This window comes from Phascolarctos cinereus, unplaced genomic scaffold (assembly GCF_003287225.1).
Source record: "Phascolarctos cinereus isolate Bilbo 61053 unplaced genomic scaffold, phaCin_HiC Scaffold_7;HRSCAF=346, whole genome shotgun sequence".
Lineage (NCBI taxonomy): Eukaryota > Metazoa > Chordata > Mammalia > Diprotodontia > Phascolarctidae > Phascolarctos > Phascolarctos cinereus.
In genome coordinates this window covers 49,865,758-49,892,036 of record NW_027556180.1, presented here as the reverse complement: position 1 = coordinate 49,892,036, position 26,279 = coordinate 49,865,758, and the positions used below count along the sequence as shown (strand labels likewise).

The 26,279-nt window shown below is 36.3% G+C and overlaps 2 protein-coding genes and 1 long non-coding RNA gene across 12 annotated transcripts in view; all 3 read right to left on the bottom strand.

Annotated features, from left to right (window-relative positions):
* Window positions 1-26,279, bottom strand: part of PLSCR4 (phospholipid scramblase 4) — a 140,967-nt gene that overhangs the window by 65,010 nt on the left and 49,678 nt on the right. The gene's annotated exons all lie outside the window — the stretch shown is intronic.
* Window positions 7,307-10,036, bottom strand: LOC144454785 (uncharacterized). Its single transcript, XR_013483326.1, has 3 exons — window positions 9,648-10,036; window positions 7,954-8,109; window positions 7,307-7,850 (listed from the first exon to the last, which is right to left on the bottom strand). It is a non-coding gene; the product is annotated as an uncharacterized LOC144454785 (long non-coding RNA).
* Window positions 16,061-26,279, bottom strand: part of PLSCR1 (phospholipid scramblase 1) — a 78,632-nt gene continuing 68,413 nt past the window's right edge. For 9 of the 10 annotated variants that reach the window (XM_020980949.2, XM_078147233.1, XM_020980948.2 and 6 more), the window contains 4 exons: window positions 26,045-26,265; window positions 23,750-23,911; window positions 21,126-21,287; window positions 16,061-17,164 (listed from right to left, as the gene is read on the bottom strand). In XM_020980949.2, the coding sequence (XP_020836608.1) occupies window positions 17,102-17,164; window positions 21,126-21,287; window positions 23,750-23,911; window positions 26,045-26,265 (608 nt within the window). In that variant the 3' untranslated portion in view covers window positions 16,061-17,101. The remainder of the gene's footprint in view (window positions 17,165-21,125; window positions 21,288-23,749; window positions 23,912-26,044; window positions 26,266-26,279) is intronic. The other variant, XM_078147232.1, reaches the window with a different exon arrangement.

Below are 26,279 nucleotides of genomic sequence, written 5' to 3'. Positions count from 1 at the left end.
TTTTCCTCGCCTTTGTTCACATGTGGCATTTACCTATTGAATTATTGCTTTACTTTAAGGGGCAACTTAAAAGCCACTTCCCTCAGGAAGCCTTTCCAGTAATGACCTTCTCTCTCAGATTTCACATTGCATTTTCTTTTCCAACTTTCTAGCATGTGTCTCACATAATACTATGTATTGTGACTGTTTGTGTTTTAAACCTTTATAACAAATTTGGTTCTACAAGAATTCCTAGTACAGTGGTCTGCACGTAATATGCATTAGACAAGTGTTGAATGAGTGTTGTTGAATGAATGAAAGATACTTGACATATGCAGACTACAAATCTACTCATATACATACCCAAATGGATCACTGCTCTCATCTACTTGGAAGTTCGTTCAATGATGCAAATCACAACATAATTTGACATGTATCCAATGGTTACTTACACAGTTTCAACCTGTATGTAAACTGTATATAACCATTAGGTATAGGCCATATCAGAAACAGAAATCACTTTAACAAGATTTTTTTTGCATGTAAATATATGAATTACTCTTAAAAATATTTTTCTACATACATCAGCAGATATAGCTGTTAAATGCCACTAGAGGAAAATAGATTTTTCTTTCTTTTTTTTCCCATGGAATTCTTGGTCTTTGTCAATACTAAAGGGATGTAGTTTTGTTTCTCACCAAATTTTTTCTTTCTTGTCATATAGATGGATTAAAGATATTATTTTAATAGAAAAGAGCCCTGCTAATTGTACAGTATAGAAAATATAGGTCAAAAAAATCTAACTTTTAAAATTAGCTTTATTCATTTAACTATTAAGTTTTAAATAATGTTTTCCCAGCCAACATAGAACCATAATGACCCTCAAATTCAGGTTTCAGAATACCATAACCCGAGCTTTTGATATTGGGTACTTATTTATAATTAATGTCTCTTAATATCTAAAACTGAAGTAATCATTTCAAAATAGTGCCTCAACCTATTTCATTTTTTTTTCAAAAATCAAAGATCATTGTATAAACAAAAGAAGAACAGAGACAAAAGAATCTTTGAGGGTTATTCTATAGATAATACAAAAGGACTTTTAGACTTTTTTTTAAGAAATAAATTTAAATTAAATTAAGTAATAAGTAAATAAAATTATTCAGCTAGATTATGAAGTGCTTTGAACACCAAACAGAGGTTTTGTATTGGACCTGGAGGTGATCAGTTTGTCACTAGATTTAACTGAGTGGGAAGGGTGATACAGTGGGACTCTCATTTTAGCAAAATCACCTTGTGGGCTGAATGCAGGATGGATTGAAGTGGGGACAGACTTGAGGCAGGCCAACCAACTAGCAAGCTATTGCATAGTACAGGGGATAAGCTGATGACAGCCTGCACCAAAGTGATGGTAGTATCAGAGGAGAGAAGGGGACATTTCCAAAAGATGTTGCAAGGTTGAAATTGATAAGCTTTGTCAATAGATTAGATATGAAGGATTAGAAAAAAAATAAAGAGTTGAGTATGACATATTGCAAACCCAGTAGACTAGAAAAATGATTACAATAATAGGGAAGACAGGAGTGGGAGCAGGGTTAGGAAGGAAAATGATGATTTCAGCTTTGTCTATGTTGAGTTTAAGATGTTGACTGGACATTCCATTTCAGATGTCTGAAAGGAAGTCTGAAAGTCTGAAAGCAGAGGGGTTGGGATAAGATAGGTAGATTTAAGAATTATCAGCATGCGACTGATAATTAATGAAATTATATCTGTAGGAGGTGATGAGATCATTAAGTTAAGTAGTATAAAAGGAAAAGAGAAGAGGCCCTGGGACAGAACCTTGTGCTAACCTATCTGCTGTTAGAGAGTGATCTGGATAAGAATCTTACAATAGGTAGAAGAACCAGAAGAGTGGTGTCCTGCAAACCTAGGGAGAAGAGTGTATCCAGGAAGAGAGGGTGATCAACAGTGCCAAAGGCTGCAGAGGAGTCAAGGAGAAGAAAGATTGAGAAAAGGCCACTGGAGTTGGCAATTAAGAGAGCATTGATAACTTTGGAGAGAACAGTTTTGGTGGAATGATGATCCTGGAAGTCAGATTGTAATGGGTTAAGAAAAGAATGAGAAGAGAGAAAGAGGAGACACCTATTATAGACAGCCTTTTCACAAAGTTTAGCCTCAATCCACCTCCAAACAGAGGACTGATAGAGTCTGAATGCAGATCAAAGCATACTTTTTAAACTTTATTTTTCTTGAGTTTTCTTTGAGTTTTTCTGAGTTTCTTTGAGTTTTGAAATATGCATTCCACCCCTTGGCAGAAAGATAATGGACCTGAGGTGCAGAACAAGACATGCATTTGCAATCATGGGCAATTGCTGATTCCATAAGATTGTAAACTCCTTCAGGGCTGGGATTGTCTCTGGCATGTAGTAGGCACTTTGTAAATGCTTACTGAGTGATTGACTTGATATGATTACAGATCTGTTATAAAAGTGTTTCTACTGCTAAAGAGTGGATAGTAAGAATTATTAAAAAATGTTATTTTATTCATTAAAGTTCATTAATTTAATTGTAAATGGTAACCAAGTCCAGGTGGTTGTACTGATGCTCAATATTATATTTTCAACAAGACCCTGTTAAAAAAAAAAAAGACGGTTATATCTACTTTTATTCTTCTTTTCTCTAGGTTAAATATCATTACTTCCTTCAGCCCTTCACTATTCTGTTTGCCCTCTTCTGAATGGCCTCCAATTTCTCAATATCCTTCCTAAAATGAAATACCTGAACAGAACACAATACTCCCGTTATGATCTGATGTGGGCAGGAAACAGCACAATTTCCTCGCTTTTTCTTCTACTAAATTATTCTAAGGTCATATTATTTTTTTTCTGCCAACACACTGATGACTCAAGTTTGAACTTGTAGTCCACTTATAGATCCCCACCTCTTTTTTTTTCCAGACAAATTGCTGTCTAACCAGCATGCCCCCCATCATGCATATCTGAAGTTAATTTTCTGAACCTAAGTATAAGAGTCTCAGTTTCATCGTTTTAGATTCAGTCTACTGTTCCTCTCTTTTTTGGACCCTCCACTCAGTTATGCAGTATATTAGCTCCCTCTCCCAGCTCTGCATATTTGCAAATTTGATAAGCTAAGAGGTCAGAGACCAAACCATATCTGAACAGGAATCTCCCCACCATCCTCATCTATCAGCTCCCTCCCAGGGGGGTCCATTCTATTTTCAGACACACTAGTTACTTCTAAGTTTTACCTTATGCTAAATTCACATTTTCTCTAATTTCTACCCATTGCCTCTAGTTCTGCCCAGAACTAGTTCAATCCTCCTTCTATGTGACAGCCTTATAAAATCTTGAAGAATGTTATCATGCTCCTTCTACTCCCAAGGCTTCAATTCAACAAACATTTACTTAGTACTTATTACATGGAAGGCACTGGAAATAGAGATGGGAAAAGAAAAAAAAGAAAAAAGGAATCTCTGACTTTAAGGAGCTTATGTTCTAACAATTTTTTTTTAGCTAGGCAATGGAGTTAAGTGATGTGCCCAGGGTCACACAGCTAGTAAGTGTTATGTGTCTGAGGCCGGATTTGAACTCGGGTCCTCCTAGTCCAGGGCCAGTGCTGTATCCACTGCACCACCTAGTTGCCCCTATTATAACAATTGTAATTCAACCTTCTGTTTGGATCCCCATAATTATAGATAATGAAAGTCCAATGAGTTTTGACAAAGACACATGTGAGAGATTGTTAACCTTGAAATGTTCCTATTGTATACTGAGAGTTACTTTGTCCATCCATAAGACACCAAGAGGTTGATTTGTTATTTGACTTGATGATGACTATCTAGGAAATTAAATGTGCAACATATAACATTTAACACTGTTACTTTAAAAATTTAGCTCAATCAGATTCAAAGATACTTACAGGTCTCTCCTACATAAAACATTTCATAATTTTGTGATGGTACATACGTAATTCTTGACTGAGTAAGCTCTCAAGAGGTAAAAATCAACATATGTTGGAAATGGTGGGCTGGAATCTGTAACATCTATAACCTCACTTTACAAAGGTGCCTGAGGGTCAGAGATGCTGAATGACTTGTCTAATATCACACTGCTAGGAAATGTCAGAAGTGAGATTCGACCACTGGCTTTCCCTCCTTCAAGTGTAACAGTCTATCCATTGTGTCACATCACCTTTCTAGAAAAGAGAATTCTTCACTTAAAAAAAAATAGCTCTTTGGATAATTTGTGCTTATACCAAATTTCTCACACACACACACACACACACACACACACACACACACACACACACACCCCACTCCTTTAGCAGGCAAGGAGGGCCTGTATCATTAAAAGTAATTGTACAGAAATTATTTAATCTTACATTTCATTTTGTCTATGTTAACACAATATTACTTATAAAACATAAATAATACTGAAATTCACCATTAAAAAGGGGGAGGGGGCAGCTAGGTGGCACAGTGGATAGAGTACCAGCCATGGAGTCAGGACAACCTGAATTCAAATCTGGCCTCAGACCATACACTTGACACTTATTGGCTGTGTGACCCTGGGCAAGTCACTTAACCCCAATTCCTTAAAATAATAATAATTTAAAAAAAGCAGCTTCCTTTCAAAAGTAGGTTATTTTAAAAGTTTCTAAGAGAGTGAATTGCTCAGTAGATAAGTGGCCAACAGATGAACAGGTTTTTATTATTCTTATTCTCATTTTATTTTATTTTCCTAAAACTTAAATACACAAGAAAAGAAAAAAGAAACATCATAAACTTAAATACAAAATAAGAAAATTTTAAAAAGCATGTCATGTGCACAGAAGAATGTGAGAAGATTCAAAATATATAGCAATAAATTTCCATTTCAAGAAAGCCTATGTAATAAATACTACACATTGTGTTGAGAGCTATCCACCTTTTCTTTGCTTCCTTGCAAGTTTTCTTTTGTTCTCTGCTGCATACTTTTTACTTTGTTCTTTCCCCCCCTTTTTTCCCCCAACCCAGAAGCCTACAATTAAGCATGAATATATTTGGGGAGATATATACATGTGTGTGTGTGTGTATATACACACACACACACACACACACACACACACACACACACACACACACATACCTATATACATACATACATAACACATACTTTACCTAACAGATTCTACTCCTAATCTTTGTTTTATGCTTGTGCCTATCTTATTTCCTATTCCTTCTGACTCTGGTACTTCACTTCTACCTGATTCCTGGCCTTCCTATTATTTAACCCACTCCCTGCCAGGATCCCTCCCTCATCCTCCCATTCCCTTTAATCCTGACACCCTTCTATAGCCTGACTTACCCAATTCCCTCACCCTCCCCTCTGGATTTATCCACTCCCCGCTCCTTGCCCCTTTAGCATTTTATTTCTTTCTGAATTTGAACACTTTTACCCTCTTCGAGATATATATATATATATATATATATATATATATATATATATATATAGTTCCCTCTTGAACCCATTCCCAATGAAAGTAGAATTCCAGAACTAACGGCCCCCTTTCCCCATCTAATTCCTCTCGCACTCCATTTGTATCAGATAATTACTCACTTCAGCTGTTCCTAAATGCTTTTTAAAGTCACATCATACTCATGTCCACCCCAATCTTTCTTGTGAACTACCTAATTACAAATCTTAGACATATGTTTAACCAATGAACAATTTTCAAAAGAACTGTATACTATAAATGATTATAGGAAAATAAGGCTCAAATTATTAATAGTAAGAAGAATGTAAGTTAGAACAACTCTACAGGTTCATGTACTTCCAGGAAAATGGATAAAACCTCCCAAATGGGAACAAACAGTATTGGAGAGGTTATGGGAAGAAAGGATGATTGCTGAGCACTTAATGGAGCAATGAAGTGATGTCTGATCAACCCTTCTGGAAATCTACTAGGAGTTAGGTGGAAAAACTAAACTAAACATGCCACGCTTTTGATTTCATAACCCTACTACCAGTCATATGGTACCAAAAGAAAATCATAGATAGAAACAAAGGTACAATGTAGATAAAAATATGAGTAGCAGATATTTTCCTGGTAAAAATAAACAAACAAACATACAAACAAAAACAAACACGGGCGGGGGGAAGCGTGTGCCCATTGCTTGGAAAATGGCTGAATAAAGTATAGCATATGAATGTGATGCAATCACATTGTGTTTTAAGATACAATGAATATGGTGCAGCTAGGTGGTACAGTGGATAGAACTCCGGCCTTGGAGTGGGAGGACCTGAGCAAATTTGGCCTCAGACATTTACTAGCTGTGTGATTCTAGGCAAGACACTTAACCCCAACTGTCTCATCAAAAAGCAAGAGGAAAAAAGATACAATGAATATGAGGAACTTGGGAAAAGAGGAGACTTGTATGAATAGATGCAGAATAAAATAAGCAAAACTAAGACAACAATATTTACGATGACAACCCAGCAAATGAAAAGATGACTAAAAGGGAGTTAAATTCTGAATAACTGAAAAATCAGTCAAGGGCCTAGAGCAGGGATGGAGAATCTATGGCCTCGGGGCCACATGTGGCCCCCTAGGTCCTCAAGTGTGGCCCTTTGACTGAATCCAAACAAATTTGTCCTGTAAAGGCCTCATGTGGCCTCAAGGTTGCAGGTTCCCCACTTTTGGCCTAGAAGATGAATGATGAAACAAACTTCACACTCATGGCCGATAGTCAGGGGACAAAATACTATATATACGTTGTCAGAAGGTTTACTATGTGGGATGTTTCTGCTCAACTGTCTTTCTTAGTCATAAAGGAGATTTCAGGCCAAAGGGGCTGGGAATGTAGTGTAATGAAGAAAAAAAAATCATTAAAAGTATTTTTTAATTTTAAAAAAGGAGATAATGAAAGCAATCAAACTCAATTCATTCCACTACAAACACTTAATTACCTTGGTCCTTGGTCCTCACACCTTAAATATGACATAAAAATACAACATAAAAAGTATGAGAAACATTTTTTTAGAGGATCAGGGGATTGTTCTAAAAGTCCTATGGAAAAAGATCTTATCCAAGAAAGTTACCTTCAAAAAAAGGGAGCAATCTTTGCTAAGAAAAGGACACAAGTATGTTGATTTAGCCATAAAAATAATAATAGGTGGCATTTATAGAGTGTTTTATATATATCTATATCTGTATCTATCTATATTTATATCTATATCTATCTATATCTACATCTATATAGAGAGATATACACACACACACACACACACACACATATATATATATATACATATATATATATACATATATATATATATATATATATATATATATATATATATATATATAAAACTTCATTTGATCTCCCAAGCAGTACTGTGTGGTCAGTGGTATAATTATTATTATCCCCATTTTACATGTAAAGGTGGGTGCTGGTTGAGAAAATCAATAAAATTACTTAATCCCACCTAAAGTAAATATTAAAATGCTACGTCCTGGTGGAAATACATCTGCTAGATGGAAAAACATCTTTACTGAATCAAATCTACCAGTGGCATTATAGCTCAGCATGAAAAAGCCTTGATCAAGACAGATGTCTCTGAGGAGCCACTGAATGGACTGGAGTGATGATTCACAGGAGGAGTGTTCAAAGTAGCATCCTGGCTATTATCTAAGACTGCATGGGACAGCAGCTACCAAGAAGCAATGGTGAAATGATTTGCCTGAGGTCAGTGACTATAAGGCAGATTCCAGATTTGAACCTAGATCTGAGAAGGCCACATCTTTCTCTTCTCTACCAAACTCAGCCTTTCAAGTACCATTTCTTCTTATGCTGTGGTATTTTAAATTCCCTATTAACAAAAAATAATAATTGAAAGTATTCAAATCCATTCGACAAAGGGTTGTCATTAAGCTGAGAAATGAACCCCACAAACATCACTGAAGACCTCTTACTTTAAAAATGGTATCAGAGCAACAGCAGGGACAATTGGCAATGATGTTCATCACACGGTCTTTCCCCTCATTTTCAATTCTGAATTTTCCTCGGCAGACATTTCCATCTTGTCACGCATAGCCAAGAACTGAACCAGTTGGTGACTCAACCTCAAGCTTAGAAAAGAAGTGACATGGGAGATACATTACACAATCATTACAATCTTCACGTGTCTTTTGGAACAATAAAAAATCAGAGGTTACTATAAGGTACCAGGCAAAGTGTGCTAGAAGGGCGTTGAGGGTATTGGTAATATTTCCACACTGTCATGTACGAACAGGTTCTAAGGCATTGTTTCACTACTCTATTTTTCTGATTCTATCTCTTCACAAGGAGACAGCTAGAAGGGATTACAAAGCATTCCATCTACTTCTGCTTACTTATCCACTCTTTACCTAGAATTTCGATGAATACTAAATTGACTAGAATCAAAGGCTATTTTACATTTTAAACAACTTTCTAACATTTTCAGTAAGCTTATGTGTATCACTGCCCCTAACCAAGCAGTGATCACTTTGTTGCTGTAGACATTGTATTGTATACCTTTCCTATTATACGTACCCACTGTCATATTTTGTGTTTTCCTCTCAGCAATATTATGAGGTAAGAATGTTTTTGCCACACTTGTCCCCCACCAAAACTTAACACACATAGAATTCACACTATAGAAGCCAATATGAATTCTTATGGGAGATTTATGACACAGTCAACCACAAATTTCTCTTTTGAAAGACTTCCAGTTGATTGAACCATTTTGTTGAGCAAAGATGTTGTAAACTCTATTAAGAAGATAATTTTTATTTCTTTTCAACAATTCTGCCCGTGGGATTAAAATTACACTTTCAAAAGATAAAAACATAAGAACCATAATGCCAAGAAAACTATCATAGCCTATCAGAATCAATAGTACTTCAAAGGTTAACCCCCCAAATAGGTTGTGCTCAGAGCCATAAATAGATATTTTTATTCCTGGGTACGTGTACCACAAACCATTGCCATGATGGAATGGCAAAAAGCACACCTTCATTTTTAAGTAGGGGATTAGGCAAGCTCACTACAGACTACCAGGATGTAACACCCTAATTTAACTGATTTTTTTTTTTTAGGCAATTGGGGTTAAGTGACTTGCCCAATGCCACACAGCTAATAAGTATAAAGTGTTTGGTTTGAGGCTGTATTTGAACTCAGGTCCTCCTGACTTCAGGGACTGTGCTCTATCCACTGCACCACCTAACTGCCACTTAACTCATTCTTGATAACTAATGTTTCTATGCTCCTAGACAACTGTGTTGCATCAAAGCCCTCTAAATCTGGCGCCCTCTAAATTCTACAGCCTAGTAATGCCCCGGTTATCTCATCTTACTTAAAGTTTTGATTATGGCTTTTAATCTGTTAAGAATTATGTCCCTATCACTTTATGACTAAGACTGCCTTAGTTACCACAGAGGCTAGACTAGATGCTGATGAATGTTCATATCAGATCCAGGGCATAGACTGTTACCATTTGCTGAGAATTCCATGCACATAGGCCCCTGATTGCCATAGAGACAAAGAATAGCAATGAGGATCTGTTCACCAGAAAGATATTCACCTCAAAATTTATTTTGCAATGGGGGGAAGCAGAAGACCATGTTTTGAGATCCCCTCCACTCACCTCCTGTATCACTGAATCTCAACAACAGCTGAATTTATAAGGTCCGTGAATTCTCATTATTTCATGGCCCATAGGGTCAGTGATCCTCAAGGTAAAAGGTCCAGAAGATCTATAACAGTTCCATATAATGTCAGCTGTGTCTTCAGTTACAAAGTAAATCATTTGTCCAGAATCACTTTTAACTTCATATCTGTTGTTCTTTTCAAAGCCTGTCAAAACTGAAGAGGAAGGATGAGAAGGACCTTGTTACTTACAATAAAATTGTATTACTATGAATAAACACTTATGGAACAGTAATAAAACTTAACTCACATATCTAATGGTATGTGAGTTTTTCCAACTCTTTACATAATTATAATGTTTTTCAAACTCTTTAGATAATTACATAATCATTTTATTTGATCTTCACAACAACCCTGAGAGATAATCACTCTATTATTTCCTCCAAATTACATATGGAATCAGCCTGAGAGAAATTCAATTACTTGCCCAGAGCCCAAGTCTGGCACTTTATCTACTACACTATCACACCAAACTTTCTCAATAACTTTCATATTTTACATAAAAAGAAATTATCTTTGTTTTGTACATGTGTTATTAATTCAACTTAATATTAATAATCAACCATATCGTATGAGAATAATGGAATGCTGGCCTCAGAACCAGGAAGATATAGGTTCCAGGAGAACCTGGATTCAAATATCACATACCAACTATGTTTCTATCCCCACCACTTAGCACACTACCTGGCACACAGTAGTTGTTTACTAAATCCTTATTGACTTGTTGGAATGAATCATCTTGGCTCTCAGATATTCACCAATGATATCTGAAGCAAAGATTTTCCCCCCTCCACTCAATAGTATCTTATTCATCCTCATCGATTTTGTTTGTACAAAACTTTTAAAAATTTATTTATGAAATCCAAGTTGTCTATTTTATCTTTGATAATTACCTCTGTCTCAAGAATTCTCACTTTAGAAAAGGATCTATTTGCACAACAATACTGACAGCAGCTCTTTTTGTGGTAGATAAGAATCGAAAATTGAGGGAATTCCCATCAATTGGGCGATGGCTAAATAAGCTGTGGTACATGATTATGATCGAATATTATTGTGCTATAAGAAAAGTCAAGCAGGATGATTTCAGAAAAACCCGGAAGACCTACATGAACTGATGCAAAATGAAATGAGCAGAACCAGGAGAGCATTGTACATAGTAACAGCACTACTGTACTATGAAGAACTGTGAATGACTTAGCTATTCTCAGCAATACAACGATCTGAGACAATCCCAAAGGATTCATGATGATGCATGCCATCCACCTCCAAAGAAAGAACTGATATTGTCTACATACAGACTGAAGCCTATTCTCTCTCTTCCATTTTTCTTTGGTTCAAGTCTTCTTGTATAGAATGACTAATATGGAAATGTTTTATGTGATTGCATATGTAGAACCTGTATCTGATTGCTTGAGGAAGAGTCAGGGGAGGGAGGGAGGAAGAGAGAATTTGGAACTCTAAAAAAATGTAAAAATTGTTTTAACATGTAATTTGAAGGAAAAAAATTATTTAAAAAAAAAAAGAATTCTCCCCTTAGCCATGTATGGGAAAGGCGTAATAATGATGAAGACAATAATAGCTACCACATATGTAGTGTTTGAGTGTTTGCAACATGCTTTACAAACTCTATCTCATTTGGTGTTCACAACAACCCTGGGGAATAGCTGCTACTATTATGATCCCCATTTTACAGATGAGGAAAGTGAGTTAGGCAGAAATTAAGTGTCTTGAGTGGAGTCACAAAGCTGCTAAGTGTCTGAGGCTAAATTCATGCTCAGGTTTCCTACATGGAGCACACTCCGCTATATCACACAGGTACTTCTTTCTAGGTACTTCCTTCTGCTCTCTACTTTTTATATTAATGCTGTGATCTTTTATATTGGGATATACTCTGAAATATGCTGATCTAATTTTTATTTTGGCCCAACAGATTTTGAATTTTCCAACAGTTCTTGTCAAATACGAGGTCCTTCCTTCAAAAATGTTTGTTTTTTAGACAACATGCATTTTTTTTTTAAAAAGATATTACATGTGGATCAGAACAGGTCATTAACAATGACCAACAATGTAATGACAATAGTGTTGTGAGAAAATGTATCTTCCTGAAACCTTGACCATGAATCCTAAAACTGAACCAAGGGCAGAAAAAACAAACGCCTTTCTGAAAACTGAACACACCTGGCTGATAATGAGAAGTGCAGGGAGGAGTGGCTTCCAGTCTTGCATAGGGTAATTTTTCTGTATCATCCCTAGGTACTTTAAGATCTGTGGGGGCTAAAGAAAAACACAATTGCAAAAGAGAATACTATTCTGTACTCAAAGCATTTGGGGACTTTTTAGTCTAAAATTCTAGAAAAAATAGTTTATATGCAGCACACTGTGATACTTTTAACTTAGAGAAATGTGCCATGGGATAGAATCTAACATAAACTACTCATTTTAGATATCTTTTTAAATGCTGGTTCCAAAAAAGCAAAGTGAGGCAGAGAACTGTGCAATTCCATGAATTGTATCAGAACCACAAAGCAATGTCTTGGCTAGACTGGAATAAGTTATGATTTATTACAACCATCTAAGAGTTTACCTCCTACCGCATACAGATTAATCTCTTCCAAATGGTGACAATTGTTTTGTTATGCTCTACACTCAGAGCTGTAACTAAGGTACTTGTACTTTGACTTATGGTGTCAAAATTTAGAATACCTACACAGCTTAGGCTCCTTCAGCAACAGAAATAATTCAGCTATGGCTTAATTAACAAGAATAATTCATTAAAATAGGACGCTTGTAGAAGGGAAACTTCTTCCTTCCCAAGGTTTCCCCCTATTCTACCTAACTGAATTATTCCGGGTACCAAAACTGTTAATTAAATCTCTGAAACATTTATCATATTGATGCAAGTGCTTTAAAAGTTCGAAGTTATGTGTTTTCATCAATACCATGAATGTTCATCCAATGATACAGACTGTGATCCCTCCATATTTTAGTAGTAGACACCAAGCATGACCTGCTGCTGTTATTAGGGGGGGAAAAATCATCATTTGGTGGCCAACCGTCTAGATGGGAGAGTTTGCAAACTGGGTTTGTCCAATCTAATCCGACACAACAAGCATTTTTAAAAGCCTGATATTATGCGTAAGATAGTGGAAATAGTATGAAAAAAATGACTAGAAGCCAAACTATAGTAAAAATCAAATGTAAAAACAAAATAGCAATTTTATTGTAATTCATAAAAACAGAGACATTTTGAATTGTGTGTATATCTGTGAATATAAGCATTTATATATGCACATGCTGTATATATATATATATATATTATATATAATTTTACATTTTCATGTTTTGTTCTTACATTATAAATATTTCCAGATTACATACAATTCCTGAGAACTGTTGTAAAAAAGCAAAACAATTAAGCAAAACTAACAGTAGCATGACTTGAATCTGGAAACGCATGCTTGACTTGAGCATACACTGACTCACCTTGTATTTCCTTTTTTTTTTTAATTTAATTTTTATTTATTTATTTTTAGGCAATTGAGCTTCAGCGACTTGCCTAGGTTCACACAGCTAGTGAGTGTCTGAATCCAGATTTGAACTCAGGTACTCCTGACTCCAGGGCTGTTGCTCTAACTACTGTGCCATCTAGCTGCCCCTCACCTTGCATTTCTAGGAGTTATAACCAATTCTGAAATTTAAAAAAAAATCTATTTAATGCTCTGAAAAAAAACCAAACACTTCTTAAAAGTCCACATAGCAAATCACTCATTTTTTTTTAACTTTCCATTATAAAAAGAAGCCCCAACATGACCAATTAAAATCCATACACATTAATCCAATGTTTGCTTTTATGAATGAATGATCCATGAGTGTGATGCTAGGGTGACTCAGGCTAGGTCAAGATCATTGCACTTTTTCAAATGGGCAGCCAAATAAGAATGTCATCTTTGAATACCACCAGCAGTATTTCCATAGTGACTAGCATCTTTCTGGAGTTCAAAAGTCTAAATCAGTCATGAGGTGTCCTGCCTCAAACAGTCCAGCAAATGTGCTTCCCCTTCAGTGTGGGGAACTCCCAGGGATCTCAGGAAACATTCTGGTCTCATAGGTCACTATTGATCTTTAGAATTAGTATAGTACTAATTGTGTTTTTGTGTGTATGTTTGTGTGTGTATTCTTATATCTACTCTGAATATAGTAGAATATATTATATGTTAGAATTATATTCTATATTTTAGACTATGTATTATTATTAGTCCATATATATTAGAATTATATTAGTCCTCAAATGAATTCTTATACCTCTGCTATCTTTGGCAGCACTGGTCACCTTCATCTATTTATTTGCTTTCTCTACACCTGCAATTTCACTGCTGTTAAGAATTCCTGGTAAGGAAACATCTTTCACTAAAGCAGAGTGGCAATTCCTCTTTTACTACAATTTATAGGAATATAGAAGTACCTGGGGAAGTGAGAGTTAATTGATTTCCCCTGGTCATAAAACCATTATGTGTCAGAAACTGGCTTTGAACCCACACTTTCCTAACTTCTTGGCTGGCCTTCTAACCACTATGTCAAGCTAACTCTCATTGGTCAACTTAACCAGTCCAATCCAATGTAAACTAATCCAATCCAACCTCTTATTAAATGATTAATACTACAGGAACATGGGGCAAAGATCCCAAGTATGCATATATGTGTGAATATGAATGTATATGTACACATGTGTTCATATATGTGCGTGTATTTATGTCTATATACCAGGCTGTATCTTAGCAACATACCTAGGGATTCCCTTCACTGAGATGGAATACCTTCACAGCCAAATTCCTTTATGCATAACATGCACAGATATAAATAGTATCATAGTGACATCACTTCTCTGTGCCTCAATTTCCCCATCTGTAAAGTGTAGGAATTAAAATCGTAGTTATTCAAGTCTCTTTTTTTTTAAACTTTAAAGGTCCTTGAATATCTTGGTCTATCATAGCAGCAATGGTTTACATCTATATTTGGTGATTCAAACAGTATAGCTGACAAGTGAATCCATTCAACTAAAGAATGTTTTAAATCTTTTACTAATTATTATTAATTTCATTTTATAAGGGTAGGACAAATCTAATACACTTCTTAGCAGTTATGTGTCCACAAGGCACAGAGAATAAGATATATAGAGAATTAACATATAATCAGGGACATAAGACCTACATTGCTTTACCTGTTGAAATTCAGGTAGACTCAAAATATAAGCTTTTCTAAACTAACCAGTGAATAAAGTCCTCAGAAAGAGTACGTCAAAATTAAACATGGTATCAGTAAAAGAAATTGAGATCTATTGAAATCTTTGCATTCAGTCTTTCATAGCACAATGGAAGTAGAATACACACATGTGTCTTTTGAAACAGAGCAGTGATTTTGCCATATGGATAGTTCTTGGTAAGAAATTGTCTTTATTAAAGCAGAACAGCACGTCTCTGCAACTTATCATCTTAGAGGAACAGAGAGGTTAAGTGAATTGATCAGTGTCCCACAGCCAATTTACGAAATCACATATGTGTGCACACATCTATCACATTTGTTAGGTGCTCCATGTCCCATCAGAGAGGTTAAAATCAGCACAAAAGAGACTGTTTTCCTTTCCTTTCCCAGATCCTTCTCAGGAACCCTCTCCCTCACAACTAGTACCTATCCAAAGTATCCAGGGTAGTCATCACCCTCAACATCACACTGACTTACCAGTCTTCCTTTCAGATAGGCTTCTTCTCTATAAACTGCTCTAATGGGCAGAACTGCACTCAGTCCAAGTCAGGAAAGGCAAAGAAGGAGGGACTGGGTAGGGCAGTGGGAAGGAAGGAAAGATGTATCTAGCCAGTAAATGTAGCTAGGTGGCGCAGTGGATACAGCACCGGCCCTGGAGTCAGGAAGACCTGAGTTCAAATCAGACCTTGGACCAAACATATTTTCACTTACTAGCTGTGTTGACCCTGGGCAAGTCACTTAACCCCAACTGCCTTTAAAAAAAAATTGTAAATGTAAAAATGAAGAACAAAAGGACAGAACAAACATAAAATCTTTCCTTGGCATTGTAGATGGCTTCATTATTTAGCTAAAGAAAAATTCCTTCTCCAGTATCTTTGCTACGTAGAAATGACAAATAGACAGTGCCAATGGTGAAAATAAATGGAACACATTCCGGAAAAAAAATCACATTAAATTTTTGAGTTCATGATGTTTCTTCAATTAGTAGCATAAATATCTACCATGAGCCAGTTTAAAAAAAAAAAGGAAAAAGAGAAAGAAAAAGGTTACTATAACTCAAATACACACAGAGAAACACATATACTCTAAAGAGATGGCATATGTTGAGTTTATTTGATGTAAGAAAATCTTAACAGTTTAATTAATACAACAGAAAATTAACTGGAATTGAGCACAGGGCTACAAGTAAATATTTGTGAAAGGAATGGCAGTTTCAGTAGGAACAAGGAAATGAACATCTAAAAGTGTGCCCTCAGTTAAGAAAAATTAGCAGATCAGACCCCGCCTTTCCTTCCTGACATTCCCCCCACCCAGTTAGTAGGTCTACAATTATTTATTAAGCACCATACTATGTGCTAGACTGGAGATCCAAAAAGACTCTCCTTTGCCCTCAAGGAGATCCCAAAAACTAGTTATATAAGAAAAAAACAGTCATCTTTCTGTAATAAAAGACACAAAAATAAAGTGATTTCTTATTTTTTGGAAAAGAGCATTATATTCACAATGGCTAAGTTTCTTTAGGCACAGCTATATTAGGCACCAGATGATTAAAGAATTTTTTTTTTCTGTATTGCTGTAAATTCTGTAAATGATACCATGTTTTATCTTATTGAGGTGTATTTCCAAACCATATAAGAACTTGCAAAATGAATCACGTATATGAATGTTAGCTAGATATAAGTTAAACTGAGAAAAAAATTTAAAAAACCCTTTTCTGTAAAAAAGACAGTGTAGCCCAGAACCATTTTATATAGTAGTCATCTATATCTAAACGTCAAACATGACTCATACACTGTCCTCAAAACAAGCATTCTACATTCAAAACAGATTTGACATATCAGACTTTCGTAAGTCACTGATATGATCAATGGCTCATAAGTCTACATCTGGAAGGGATCTTGATGGTAATTTAATCCAACTCCCTTATTTTACAGATAAGGAACAGATAAGGAAACTAATGAAGGACATATTTTGTAATTTGAGAGAAATAGCACGAAGCTGAGTGTTGTTATTGTATAGATCCCACCATATCAGTATGCTTTTTTAAGTTGAATTTTTAAAATCCCATTATACTTCCAATTCAAATGTCCCAATACAATTTCTTTAAATGAAACTGAGGGTAAATCCATCCAATTATTGCCATACTCCTGTTCTTGAAGAATCAGAGCTTCCACCGTGTTCAAAAAACATGAAGTCCTAGAATGAAAATCCAAAATATAAGCAATTAGATTTAGTATTTAATTTAGATAAGTTCAGTTTTTAAGTACATGGCATAAAACAATTTGTTTAACTAAACTAAATATAGTCAGAAAGTTTAGTATTCATGTTTATAAGAACCATGGAGTACAAACATTTATAATTAACAACAAGAAGAAAAAATGCTGGTAAAATTGTAAGATCAGGGGTATTACTAAAAACCTAATTGAGTTTTATTTTTCTTAACTTTACTACTATCATCCTTTGCACAAAGGGTCATTATCTTTAAAAAAGAAGAGTGCACACATATCTCTATCTATGACTTTTTAGTAATATTTTATGTTATATACATATGTCATTAATTTCCAAAATATTTTCACATATATTATCTGCTGGGCAAAAACACAGACTTGTTATTTTATATAAAACTATCCTATCCCATTCTAAATATTATGATGAAGGGCTACTTTGAATAAGAGATACAGGTATAAAACAAGTTGTATTGGATTACTGTGTATGGGGATTGGCAGAATTTCTTTGCCTGAGCTGGAAATAGTTCTAGTACTAAGAGAATTAATTTGTGTTCTAGTTTAGACTTAATTTAGAAATTGCACAGTCCTTTCAATAATTGCAGAAGCACACACACATGCATGTATATGTGTGTGTGTGTGTATACATTATATATGTATGTATAGGTGTGTATATGTGTGTGTGTCTCCACATCTAATACAGATTTGGTTATATTTATCAAACAAAACAAAATTCCAGACATAAGATTTCAATTTTTTTTTTTTTTATGCACATCCCTCTCTCTACTCTGGTTGCATTTCTGGCCTTCTGAATTTTAGTACTTAAATTTGTTTCTTTATCACATGACCCAGCCTCCCAGAAAGGAGAAATGGAGGATTTCTTGCACTATACCCTTCTCTTAGAGAGGTGATTGAATATATGATCCAGGGCTGAAGGGGCCACAAGGAACTGAGCCATATACAATACAGAACAGCAAAAGCCTAGACTTTTCTATTGCTAACCTGAGTGACTTGGTGATAGAAGGCTGATGCATGCAGGAATTGCCTCTCTAGCAAACTAAAGTTTGTTTTCTTCCTAGGAAACAAATTTAGGATAGTACCATGGGGCAACAGAAGAAAGATAACAACTGCTGATGGCTACTGTGAGTCCACTCTGTTGTTTGGAATTTTCTATGGAGTAAAATAAAAGATTTTCTGTACTTGAACATACAGTTATGTTGAATGTTTATATGGGAAATGAGGGACCTTTTTATCTACATCAATGGGAATTTAGAAATGCATAATATTTGGTGTTCACAGAAGGTCCTCTGAGTGGGGGCCAAACCAGACCAAACAGAGATCATCTGAGGGTTCACCATCGATTTGAGATCAAATATTGTCTTTGTATGCCTGGAACCTCGGGTGCTGGGCCACCGGTAGCATATCATGCCTATGTTAAGTTCATTCTTTTAGATCTGTTTTATTCACCCATGAGTGACTTTAATTAGTTCAAGTTTCCATTGACGTTCCCCTTTGCGAAATTTTCTCCTCTTGAATCCCTTTCTTCCACTTCTAAGCTCAGATTCTGTTTTGCTCCCTTACCTTTTACTAGTGCCATGACATTTCTACTACCAAGTCTGATATATCAAATCTATTTTGAATGTAGAATGCTTGTTTTGAGGACAGTATGAAATTAATGTTTGACATTAAGATAAAAGTGACTACGATATAAAATGGTTCTGGGCTATGTCTTTTTTGTTTGGAAAAGTTATTTTTTTAAAAATTTTTCTCAGTTTTACTTATAGCTAGCTAAAATTCATATATGTACACTTCTATCTCTTCTTTAATCTTTCCCTCAAATCATTTTCTAATTCTTCTCTTCCATCTTCCCTTCCTTTCCTGTAGACCTCAGATAAATTTGAGTATAGAGCTATAAAGCTTGCTCTGAATATCACGTTTATACAAGGAGGTAGAGAACTGAGAAGCTTACTCACGTCTTTCAACACAAAGCAAGCCACAGCACACTCACTGGAAACTGTGTCTGGACCATTGAGAAACATCAACTACAAATGGGTTAAAATTTTAACTGCTGAAGAATCTGGGTAAGATTCCAAGTACGTTTCTGCTTTTGACATCTGTAGCTTTGATTTGGAGATGGAAACAAACAGCATGTGGTCTTCCGGCTTCAGAAGAATGACCTCATCTTTGATGGGCTACTTTGTGATTCTCAGTGGTTCTTCTTTGATTACAGGGGCCATGCCCTGGCTCACTTCTTCAATAGAGTGGGTGTTGCATCACTCAGAGTGAGAAGTCTGAAAATCCTTAGCTTAAAAAGGCCAAGGTCTGGATGGAGATGGCTCTGGAGGAGAAAGTGAGGCTGGTGACTTTGCCCAGCCCTCTCTCCCTCAAATGCAATTCAATGTAAATCATGCCATCATCTCCCTGATGTCATGGTCCTCTTCAAAAAAGAAGGACAAACTACACAACCACATAGGTAGTGCCAAATACTTAAAAATGAAAAACAAATCCAATTTAGAAAGCATCCTTCAATGAACCATCATGTTTCAGCCACTGTCCCTTCGAGGTATGAGGCAGAGCAGTGCATTGGGAATAGTGTTGAATTTGGAGTCAGAGACCCTACGTTGAAATTCTAGGCCTGCCATCTGTGTCATTCTGGGCAAATTACTTAAAATTCTCTCAGCCTCAGTTTTCTCATGTGTAAAATGGGGAGAAAGTTTAACTAGATGGCCTTTAGAATTGCCTCTAGTTCTAAATCTATGATCTGTAGGAAGTAACCCTTCAGGATGCCTGAGCCGAAGGGCCATGGCTTCAACCCGATTCAGTTCTTCCAAGTGCAACAACTACATTCTTGCTCAAAGTTGGGGATAGGGTTCTAATAAGGTCTTAACCAGCTACGAGTAAAACCTGACAACTGTTATTTTCCTTGAGGGCCCTACAAGATAGGAGACTTTCCATCCTGGACAAGATGACTTAGTGGAGAGATGACCTTAGAGTTGACACATACTAGTAATGTGAACCTACCCAACTCAAACTTTTAGTACTTCAGGGAACTCTTTACCACTGCAAAATGTAGAGGAAATACCATTTTGATCTTCACTGGTAGGAGAAATTTCCTCATTGGTGGTTCCTAAAACATGTAAAACCATAGCTCCAGTCTACTACTACCCCCGCGCCACCGCCTCAAAAAGAAAAGGCATCTTGGAGTACTTTTAAAGGATCGTTTGGGGGCAATGGCTATGGCAAACCATTTAGAGGGGGATGTGAAAAAAATCACATCCATGTGAAGAAATAACCATGCACAAGTTTGTAAACAATGACATGAAGCCCCGTTTCCAAGAATTCAGTTACATTTTATGTTGGAGGCAGAGGTTGAAGATACAGGGTAATGATCCTGAATTATACCCAAGGATCCCCACTTCATCTGACTTGAACCAGTGTTGTTTCATGGGTATTTTCCAAGGCCTGGATCCCAAATGCCTAGAGTTGTAAGGAATAAAAATATAAACTAGCAAGGGTCTTTCTAGACTAGTTCAGACTAGGCCTTCTTGGGTCACTCTGAACCACTGAACCATAATGGATTCCTCTGTGCTATACTAGGTCTTGAAATCTAAAGGCTACCCACAATGACATCAAATTTGTGGGTGGGATGAAGAACTACTTTTTGTACAAAACATTCATTTTTAAAAAGAGGATTTTTAAAAAGGACAATTTGATATTATTATTTCTTTTTTATTAATTCAATTTTATTTTTTCAGTCCCCAATTCTATCCCTCACTCTTCCCCCTCCCCCATCCATTGAGAAGACAAGAAATCTAATACCCATTACATATATGAAGTCATGCAAAACATATTTCCACATTTGTCATGGATAAGATTATTTCCAATTAATGAAACTAGGATAAAGCAAACAAAATTATTAATCATGTACTTACAATGAGGAAGCAAGCACCCAACATCACAGCCTTCATTTTCACATCAAGGTCTAATGGGAACTGAATTGCAAAGTTATCGGCATCTGTGAATGTTTCTTTTATAATTCCTGTCCACTGTTTTGTAATTTTTCCAACTGTAGTCTGTTCATTAAGAGATTTTATCTAATGAGAGGAAATAAATTATAATTTCAAACATTTCTTCAACATAGAATAAGAAAAGATCTTATTTTTAGTATACTAAAGGGTGTCATATAGAGACTATTATTTGTAAAACAGGTATTGTACCTGCCAGTAGAGAGAGAAAGCAATTCATGCATAAATTGGAAAATATTTATCTGAGAAAGAATACTTCTGCATGAAGTCAGATTTTCCTGAATTAATCCCTGTCATGCATACCCAGATGCATCTATAATCTCACTGAATTTAAGAGTTCCCTCCACTACTACAAATCCATGTCTGCCTATCCTTTGTGAGTCCCAGAACCAAAAATCTTAGAGGCCTTCCACACTTTCTCCAAACAAAACAAGACTATTAGTGGGACCCCCATGTATCCCCTTCTCCTTCTATCACATATTTTTGTGACAGCATCTTTTATTCTCGTTGTTCTTTGCGGTTCCTTGATAATTATATTATATACTTTAGTATATGGAGCTAATGTGGTAGCTATTTCTATAGGGAAGCAATTCTCTAAGACTACTAAATTACAAATCAGGTCAGATATGTCTTGGTAGAGGGAGTTTCTCCAAGGTTTTCTTAAACTAAACAGTAAAAACATAAATTTATTTAAAAAAAAAACCCAACACCAAATCAAACCCTCTCTTCCTGTGACTGTAGGTGTCAGCATGGTCTCTGGAATTGTTATCTAACTCACACTCATAGGCAAAGGAGTTAGCTGTAGGTATTCTGCAACTGGTATGTCCCCTGTGGCTTTAGCACTGGGAAGCCTACTGGAATCACAATAGTATATGCAGCATCCCCTATAGAATTTTGAATTGTTTTTAAATGAGCTATATAGTACAGATATATTAGAATGGTACTACCATTGCTTTAAAATATATGGGTGGGGATTTTATCAAATTCTGAGGTAAGGAGAAGACATTTTTGCTTTGTCTTAGATTCAAAATTATAAATCATCATAAAAAGTATAGGGAGGAAACATAGGTGGAAGAAAAGAAATCATGTGAAAGGATTCAGTGAGATAAGAGTCTGAGGGGAGAGGAGGGAAAACCCATTTAAAGCTACCCATTTTGAGCAATGTTTAGCTTCCCCTTACATGAAGAACATAGAAAATATTAATTGCCCTAGGGAGAGGCAAAATAACAACTCAAAATGAGAAGAGATTACCGTATAGATTAAAAGAGGTAGCAAAACCATCTAGGGAGATGGCAGAGACTAGAAAAATCCACTGTCAGCCCCAGTTGACCAAACTAAAGCCAGTATGGTTAGGCCTGCCTCAGTATAATTCTACTGAAAGCTTTGCTTTAGCAATGACAAATGCGCCATTTTCTACTGCTAAACCTCATAATGAATCACACAAGAGGCAGCTTAGTAAAGTGGGAAGACGAATGGATCTGGCATTTGAGGACCTGCTTTCAAAGCCCACCTTGGCCACCTACTTCCTGTACAACCTCTGAAAGTCCTTATGGGCTTCAGTTTGATCATCTGTAAAATGAAGGCATTGTCCTAGGGGCCTCTAAAGACCCTGTCTGACTTTACTTCTGCGATTGCCTGATACTAATAAATCACATTTCCTCCAACACTGAGCAGCGCTCATTTATGAACATCATAAATCATTTGGTTGGTTTATTTATTTGTATTCAGTTATAGGGGTCAGTTACTTTCTCCCACCCCACCCCCTCTTCTCTGTAATTTAACCTCTCAGATTACAAGCCACAGCCTGTTTCTTGATTCTAGTACAAACCAAATAAAGAAGCTGTTAACACATATCACATATTTATTTCAAATCCCTTTTCTAGTTCAACTGAATCTATTTCTAAGAGACAAAAGTAAATCATTTTTAATCTTAGCATCAGTACAATTTGGGAGGATGTAGGGGTAAATAGAGAGCTGATTGGACTTGGAACCAAAGACTTCAGTTTCAATCCCTGCTCTGTTGATTATTAGCTGAGGAACTGGGCAAATTCTTACACTTCTCTAGATCTCGCTTTCCTCATCTCCAAGATCTTTCTAAGGATCTTAGATCTAAAGATCTTAAAGTCCTGCCCACCTCTAACATTTGATGCTTCTGTGATATATCACCAGATACAGCTTTATAAAATCATGCTTTTTTTGAGGGGAGTTGGGGGGGTGGAGGCAATGGAAGCTAAGTGACTTGCCCAGGGTCACACAGCTAGTAAGTATCTGAGGCAGGATTTGAACTCAGATCTTTCTGACTCCGGTAGCAGTGCTCTATTCACCGACCCATGTAGCTGCTACTAGAATCATATATTTAAATAATACTCCAGTAATGTTTTCCTCCCAAATGGAACAAAGACATCAAATGAGAAATACAACTTATTATTTTTAAAGTGTGCTAGCAGCTAAAGCAACCTTTTCAAAATGAGTGAAAATGTAAACTATCTTGAGTGCAGAAACTCAGAAGTATTCTTTTCAATGTAACTTACATCAAAGTCAACGTCTGCACAACATCTGCAAACAATACATGGGCCTTGGATTTTCAGCACCTCCTGGTGGTGCTCATTTAGAACTGTAAACTTTGGCAGAAAAGGGTGCCAATTTTGGGTAATGTAACCTATTGGCACACCAGGAGGAGATTGTATTTCCAACTGCAAAAGGAAAAGAGATTGAAAAGAAACAGTAAAATATCATAAACTACCTTAATTTTCAAAATAAGCTACTTAAAAGAGGGAGGAAAGTCTTCAGAAAATCTCCTAAAAACAGCTTGTGTGCTCACACCATGGTAGGGAATTTCTCAAATAGCTCTCTTAAATTATTTAGACTTTGATTCTGCACTGATATTCCTGTGATTCCATGTAACTATTGTTAATTAACTGATCAAGAAATGAACTGGAAAGGCTAGGCAACTCGGTTCAAGGATTGGTTATATAATTGTGGCATGCTATTATGAAAAAAAGGGAAAAAAAGTAACCTATTTTTAGAGCTTTGCTCATTGTCACACTAAGGGTTAGCAACCATGGCCTTTGCTAGGCTTACTACAACAAGGTACCTCTGGCAGAGAAAGTGAAGCCACGGAAAAAAGATGAGTAATAAAAAGCACACCCAGCTCTGTCACACAAAGAACAGCCAATACCTTTTCTTCATGGAGGCAGGCTAACGACTCTCATCCATACGCTCACTCAACTCTTAATCTATGTTCTCTTCTCCCCTCCCATTGCACTAGTAGGTTGGAGTCTCACCAATACCTTTTTCTACCTATCAAATTAACATCATATCCTTTTCCAACAATGTTTCTTATTTGATGGAAAAGGAAAGCTCAAGGTATAACTGACCTAGATATCAGTAAAGCTTTTGAGATTTTTTTCATGTCATCTTTGGGACCAGATATGGGTCAGATGACAGAATGGTTAAGTGGATTCAGAAACTAGTAGAATGACTGTTACTATTTCAATGTCAACTCTGAAAAGAAATTTTTGATTCCAAGTATCAGGGAATTTTTTGACTCTGTTCTAGTTAACATCTTTTTATCAGTGACTTAGGTTAAGGCATAGATGGGTGCTTACCAAATTTGCAGGTGACACAAAGCTTTGGTGGTGGGGAGGGAATGTCACTAACTCGGTGGATAACAGAATCAAAATCTTGACAGAATAGTACACTGGGTCAAATTTAATAAGATGGTACATAATGTGGATATATGCAAAATCCCACACTTAGAGTGTGTAAATCACCATTACCAGCACAAGATAGGGGTGGTAGAGCTAAATAGTAATTTAACTGCTAAAGATGTGGAAGTTTTAGTAGACATGCAAATTCAAAACAAGCCAACATTTTGATAAGGAACTGGTAGCCTAAAAAAACTAACAAGACTTTGGTTTGAGTTAAGGTAGGCATTGCATATAGAATGACGGATGACATTGTCTCATTGCACTGTGCCCTGGTGCTAGATTGGAGTGTTGTGTTAGATTCTATGTACCACATTCTGATGAAAACCTCAATAGTTTGGAAACATTTCAGAGAAGGGAGGGCATTAGACTAAGAGTGGCACCAAGAATTTGATACATTCAGCATGAATAAGAGAAAACTTTGTGGGGGACATGAACGCTGCCTTTGAGTATTGAAAAGTCTTTCAAGATGGAAGAGGACAGCATGTTCCCCCATTCAGGAGATCTTCAAGTAAAGGCCAGATGACCTGATTTATTGAAGATGTGATGGAGGGAACTCTTTTTTTAGGGATGAGTCGGACTATAGATTTCTATCGAAGCCCCTTCTAAGTCAAACTCTGTGAGTTTCACCCCAATCTCAAGATTAGGGAAATTACAAATGCCACAATCATGGCTGACCCTAGGCAAAAATGAGAAATAGGCAATGTCCTTATTAGTATCCTTCTTCTCTCTTGGGCATCCCTTTCTTCAAGTGTCTTCCCTATATTTCAAGTATCTATTTAGCAGCTGGCTGTCAACTGTCTGCTAGAATTAATGGATAAAAGAGCTTAGGTTCTAATGAGGGAGATTTCATACAAATAATTATGTACTTACAATTTCCACTTACTTCTTAGTTCTACCCTCTAGGGTCAAATACAAGTCTCATCCTTCTTTCATAAAATAGCCCTGCATTGCAAACTGTTATCATGTGCCATGCCCACCTTCCCCCACCCCCAGTGTAAATGCAGCCTTTAATCAATCCATGTATGTCAGGGTTTCTAATGGGAGAGACCACTGTCCGCTAATTCTGAGGCAGCATCATGACCAAGTGGCTTGTACAACAAAAAGATGTTCACCGACCTGTTGGAGACAGCAAGGGTAAAAACAGGAAACACATCTGAAAGGTCTATCAAAGGTTATCACTTCCCGGCCTGTATTGTCCAGAATCTTTATAATAAAGGGTCTTAAGTTTCCACAACAGTTTCGAGTACAGCAATCATTTTCCTCCACTGCAAAATAAACTCTCTGACCAAAGCTGTTGCTAATTGCATATCTGTTGTTGGTTTCAAAACCTGTGAGTGCTAAAAATGAAAAA